Source organism: Leucoraja erinacea, chromosome 3 (assembly GCF_028641065.1).
Source record: "Leucoraja erinacea ecotype New England chromosome 3, Leri_hhj_1, whole genome shotgun sequence".
Lineage (NCBI taxonomy): Eukaryota > Metazoa > Chordata > Chondrichthyes > Rajiformes > Rajidae > Leucoraja > Leucoraja erinaceus.
Genome location: NC_073379.1, coordinates 3,465,860 through 3,471,859, shown reverse-complemented (window position 1 = coordinate 3,471,859; position 6,000 = coordinate 3,465,860). Strand labels below are relative to the sequence as shown.

Genomic DNA, 6,000 nt, shown 5'->3' with positions numbered 1-6,000 from the left:
AGTGAGTCTACCAGGAACCTCCTCACTGTGATGGAAGGCAAGAGTCTTAAAGTCCTTGTCCTCGCATCCTACACTCTAGGGGCAATTTACAGAAAGCCAATGAGCCGACAAACCAGCACGTCTTTAGAATGTGGGAGGAAACCGGCGCGCCCGGGGAAACCAATGTGGTCACGGGGAGAACGTACAAACTCAAGGCAGACGGCACCTGTAGTCAGGATCGAACTCGGGTCTCTGGCGCTGTAAGGCAACTCTACCGCTGTGCCGCCGTGCCACCCGGGAAATAACCGGGAGATGTTCTCCTTGCACCTTCAAGCTGATGAACCACCAGGAATGGGGACAGGCACGGATGGATCTTAGGACGTTAGCTGTGTATCTTGGCAGTCGGGAAGTTAGATGCTATCCATCTGCATTCAATGAAAGGACTGCATCTTCTTCAGCAGACTGGCAAACAGTCCAACTCAATCCTTGGCTGCACACTAGGGAGAATGGATGAATTGCAGGAAGCTGGATCAAATGTCACAGACGGGAAATCGGTGCACAGCCCAAATTAGATGCGAGTCAGGGATGAGATCGTTAGACTGTTGGACTGTCAGGGAGACGAAGGGGTGCTGAACCGGACTGGAGAGCAGAACCGAGAGAGGAGATCAGACATGATCTTACCGAATGACAGCTCAGGTTTGCGGAATCAGAATAAAACTCCAATAATGTGAGATGGTGTCAAAGGGCGGCACGATGGTGCAGTGGTGGCGTTGCTGCCTTACACTACAGCGCCAGAGACCCAGGTTCGATCATGGTGTCCTTCTTCTCCTTCTCCTTCTCCTTCTCCAGCCTAAAGTTGTAGGACAACTTGTAGGACAACTTGTTCTATTTGATCTTATTTGATTGTGCACACCGGGTTGATTGCATTTGTCGAAACAGGGCGGACCACATGAAGGTTGCAATCTCCCACCCCGATCCTGACCACGGGTGCTGTCTGTATGGAGTTTACACAGTACGTTCTCCCAGTCACCTGTGTGGGTTTTCCCCGAGATCTCCGCTTTCCTCCCACACTCCAAAAACGTACAGGTTTGTAGGTTAGCTGGCTTTGGGAAAAATTGTAAATTGTCCCTTGTGTATGGAGGATAGTGTCTGTGTGCGTGTAGCTGGTCGGCACGGAATTGGTGGGAGGAAGGGGCCTGTTTCCGCACTGTATCCCTAAACTAAAAACGATGGAATTCTCGGGACATTGATGGTGCCAATAGTAGATATTCCAGACATGTGGCATTAATAATACCTCAACAAATAATATTTCACTGTTTTGTTTCACATGTTTTACACAGCGGAATGATACATTTTCCAGTGAACTTGGTGAGTTTAAAGGGAGCGTGAAACATGGAAACACTTTGGCCCAGCCTTTAATCGCAAACCCACCCATGTTCATGGAACATAGAACATAGTGTCGGAAACTGTAAGTGTAAATAGGTGGTCAGCAAGGACTCGGTGGGCCAAAGGCCTGTTTCTGCACTGCTTCTCTCTATCTTCCTCTCACGTTACAAAGTCAGCCATTATCCTCATTCCAACATCCGTTTAAACGAACTGAGCCCATACTCATTGGAGTTTAGACAATACACAATAGACATTAGATGCAGGAGTAGGTCATTCGGCCCTTCGAGCCGTCACTGCCATTCAATGGAGAAGGATGAGAGGGTATCTTATTGAAACATATAAGATTGTTAAGGGTTTGGACACGCTAGAGGCAGGAAACATGTTCCCGATGCTGGGGGAGTCCAGAACCAGGGGCCACAGTTTAAGAATAAGGGGTAAGCCATTTAGAACGGAGATGAGGAAACACTTTTTCTCACAGAGAGTTTTGAGTCTGTGGAATTCTCTGCCTCAGGGGGCGGTGGAGGCTGGTTCTCTGGATAGTTTCAAGAGAGAACTGGATAGGGCTTAAAAATAGCGGAGTCAGGGGATATGGGGAAAAGGCAGGAATGGGGTACTGATTGGGGATGATCAGCCATGATCACATTGAATGGTGGTGCTGGCTCGAAGGACCAAATGGCCTACTCCTGCACCTATTGTCCATTGCCTATTGTCTATTGTCTAATGTGATCATGGCTGATCATCGCCAATCAGTACCCGGTTCCTGCCTTCTCCCCATATCCCCTGAAGGATGAAACTCACAGAATAGCGAAAGGCCTGGATAGAGTGGATGTGGAGAGGTTATTTCCACTAGTGGGAGAGTCTAGGACTAGGGGCCATAGCCTCAGAATAAAATATATAACTTTAGAAAGGAGATAAGAAGCAATTTCTTTAGTCAGAGGGTGGTGAATCTGTGGAATTCATTGCTACAGATGGCTGTGGAGGCCAAGTCAATGGATATTTTTTTTAAGGCGGAGATTGACAAATGTTTTGATTAGTGCGGGTGTCAGGGGTTATGGGGCGAAGGCAGGAGAATGGGGTTGAGAGGGGAAAATAGATCAGCCATGATTGAATGGCGGAATAGACTTGAGGGGCCGAATGGCCTAATTCTACTCCTAGAACTTATGAACTTATCCAAGCAGCTGGATTTCTGTAGACAATAGACAATTGGTGCAGGAGGAGGCCATTCGGCCCTTCGAGCCAGCACTACCACTCAATGTGATCATGGCTGATCATCCCCAATCAGTACCCCGTTCCTGCCTTCTCCCCATATCCCCTGACTCTGCTATTTTTAAGAGCCCTATCTAGCTCTCTCTTTGAAAGCATCCAGAGAACCGGCCTCAGGAACAGAGATGTCCGATGTACTTCACGCCACCACCACTAGGACTGTTGGCTTACTTGCAGATCGCCTCTGCATGGAAGTATTTGGTATGTCGATTGTCAATGATTATAATTTCATGGTGTTTCTCCAAGAAGTATTCCAGCGCAGACTCCTGTGTGCGGGCGATGTTACATTTGTATCCAGCTTTGTCGCAGGCCCACCAGAAACCATCACTCTGGCTGTCTTCCTTTCCAAAGATGAGCAAAACCTACAAAAAGAACGAGTTAAACCAGGTGAGATAAAAACACTTAAACCCAAACTCATTTAATCTGCTGCTCTACATCTCCACCGAGTCAGGTTTGAATCACATAATAGATAATAAAAGCACTTACCGGAAACGACACCACTGCTGACTGAATGACTGGAGATAATGAAACTTGAACACTTAAGTGAACCTCAATGATCCATATGACAGTGGAGGTGCTTTCTCAACTCTTAAGATAAGCACATTTGGCTCATCGTGTGATTAATGTGATTCCACAAATATGTTATCAAACTATTCCCACCCAATGACAGTCGTAGCCTTCCTCTTAACGTCAGAGAATTAGATCATGAATAAAACATAACCACAAGTCACACAAACTGTGGAAGGTGATATCATTCTGTGGTAGCAATTTAGAACAGGACATTGAAAAGAGTAGATAGGCACAGAGTGTCGGAGTAAAGGGCCTGTCCCACAAGCATGCGACTGCATGCGGCAAGCGCGACCAAAGCGGAAGCGGGGGCCGCGCGGAGGTCGAGTGAGTGACGTGATGTTTGAGCGAAGTCCGCAGGAAGTTTGCGCTGACGTACGGCGCCAAGACGCTGCGTATGCCCGTTGAGGCCGTTGCCGCGCGGAATTTTTGAACACAGTCAGTTTTTCGGAGCCCCGCGCGATGTCGGGACCAGAAACTCCATACGGCTCTGGCGATCGAAGTGGGACCGGCCCCGCGAGGCCGTAAGGCTCAAGCGACCATGTTAGGTCGCGCTTGCCGCATGCAGTCACATGCTCATGGGACAGGCCCTTAACTCAGTGGGTCAGGCAGCATCACTGGAGAAAAAGGATGGGTTACATTTCAGGCCGGGATCCTTCTTCAGATTCCAGTCTGTCCAAAAACGTCACATATCCATGTTCTCCAGGGATGCTGCCTGACCCGTTGAGTTACTCCAGCACTTTGTACCCTTTCCCCAGAATACCCCCAGCTTCCACCTTTCTCCCCCCTACTACAATCAGTCTGAAGAAAGGTCTCAACCCCAAATGTCACATATCCATGTTCTTTAGAGATGCTGCCTGGCCCACTGAGTTACTCCAGCATTTTGTCTCCTACTTTGCAAACAAGCATCTGCAGTTCCTGGGTTCTACTTCTAGAATTGTGTACTTCTTTGTTACCTGACCTAGACCACACCATTAATATTCCTAGTCAAAATAAACCCACAAGCTAACATCATTTTTGCAAGTAGAAACATAGAAACATAGAAAATAGGTGCAGGGTAGGCCATTTGGCCCTTCGAGCCTGTGCCGCCATTCAATATGATCATGGCTGATCATCCAACTCAGTATCCTGTATCTGCCTTCTCTCCATACCCCCTGATCCCTTTAGCCACAAGGGCCACATCTAACTCCCTCTTAAATATAGCCAATGAACTGGCCTCAACTACCTTCTGTGGCAGAGAATTCCAGAGATTCACCACTCTCTGTGTGAAAAATGTTTTTCTCATCTCGGTCCTAAAAGATTTCCCCCTTATCCTTAAACTGTGACCCCTTGTTCTGGACTTCCCCAACATCAGGAACAATCTTCCTGCATCTAGCCTGTCCAACCCCTTTCTATAAGACCCCCCCTCAATCTCCTAAATTCTAGCGAGTACAAGCCGAGTCTATACAGTCTTTCTTCATATGAAAGTCCTGACATCCCACAAATCAGTCTGGTGAACCTTCTCTGTACTCCCTCTGTGGCAAGAATGCCTTTCCTCTGATTAGGAGACCAAAACTGTACGCAATACTCCAGGTGTGGTCTCACCAAGACCCCGTACAACTGCAGTAGAACCTCCCTGCTCCTATACTCAAATCCTTTTGCTATGAATGCTAACATACCATCCGCTTTCTTCACTGCCTGCTGCACCTGCATGCCTACTTTCAATGACTAGTGTACCATGACACCCAGGTCTCGTTGCCCTTTTACTAATCGACCACCATTCAGATAAGTAGGACCTTCTCCCATTATGTACTATGTTTACATATTCACATATTCTGTTGTGCTGCAGCAAGTAAGAATTTCATTGTCCCATCCGGGACATATGACAATAAAACATTCTTGACTCTCGATGTTTGTGCCACAGCGAATTCTCATAACCATCTCGTGGTTTACAAAGAATGACACAAAGTGCTGGAGTAACTCAGTGGGTCAGACAGCATCTCTGGAGAACATGGATGAGAACATGAATTCTCATCACTGTCTCGTGACTGGGCAGGTCTTAGACCTCGTTAGTTTAAGCTTTTAGTTTCAATAAACATTTCAAAATGAGATGAGTGGGAAGTGCCCATTGAGTGGCAAGTTGAGTGAATCTGCACTGGATTCCTCCCAGTGGTATTTAAATATACATGGTAACTCATTCATTTTCAACATAAATAGCTGCATTAAATAATGTAGGGAGAAATCTGATACGCAAGTGTTGAGCATGTTTGTGATAAGACTAGGCTTGTATTCACTGGAGTTTAGAAGGATGGGGGGGAATCTTATAGAAACATATACAATTATAAAAGGACTGGACAAGCTAGATGCAGGAAAAATGTTCCCAATGTTGGGCGAGTCCAGAACCAGGGGCCACAGTCTTCGAATAAAGGGGAGGTCATTTAAGACTGAGGTGAGAAAAAACGTTTTCACCCAGAGATTTGTGAATTTGTGGAATTCCCTGCCACAGAGGGCATTGGAGGCCAAGTCACTGGATGGGTTTAAAGAGAGAGATAGAGCTCTAGGGGCTAGTGGAATCAAGAGATATGGGGAGAAGGCAGGCACGGGTTATTGATACGGGACGATCAGCCGTGATCACAATGAATGGCGGTGCTGGCTCGAAGAGCCGAATGGCCTCCTCCTGCACCTATTTTCTATGTTTCTATGTTTCTATGTTACTATCACCAACAAGTTTTATCTGAATATTGCAGAAATGTTATAAGAGTGAGTAGTATAAAAGGATTTTGCTGAACCATTGCAAAGAGCACTCACGGGTCAACCATTTGCCAA

At 46.8% G+C, this 6,000-nt stretch overlaps 1 protein-coding gene across 1 annotated transcript in view; it reads right to left on the bottom strand.

Annotated features, from left to right (window-relative positions):
* Positions 1 to 6,000, bottom strand: part of pde8b (phosphodiesterase 8B) — a 208,828-nt gene that overhangs the window by 83,865 nt on the left and 118,963 nt on the right. The window contains exon 3 of the mRNA XM_055631505.1: positions 2,800 to 2,990. Within this exon, the coding sequence (XP_055487480.1) occupies positions 2,800 to 2,990 (191 nt within the window). The remainder of the gene's footprint in view (positions 1 to 2,799; positions 2,991 to 6,000) is intronic.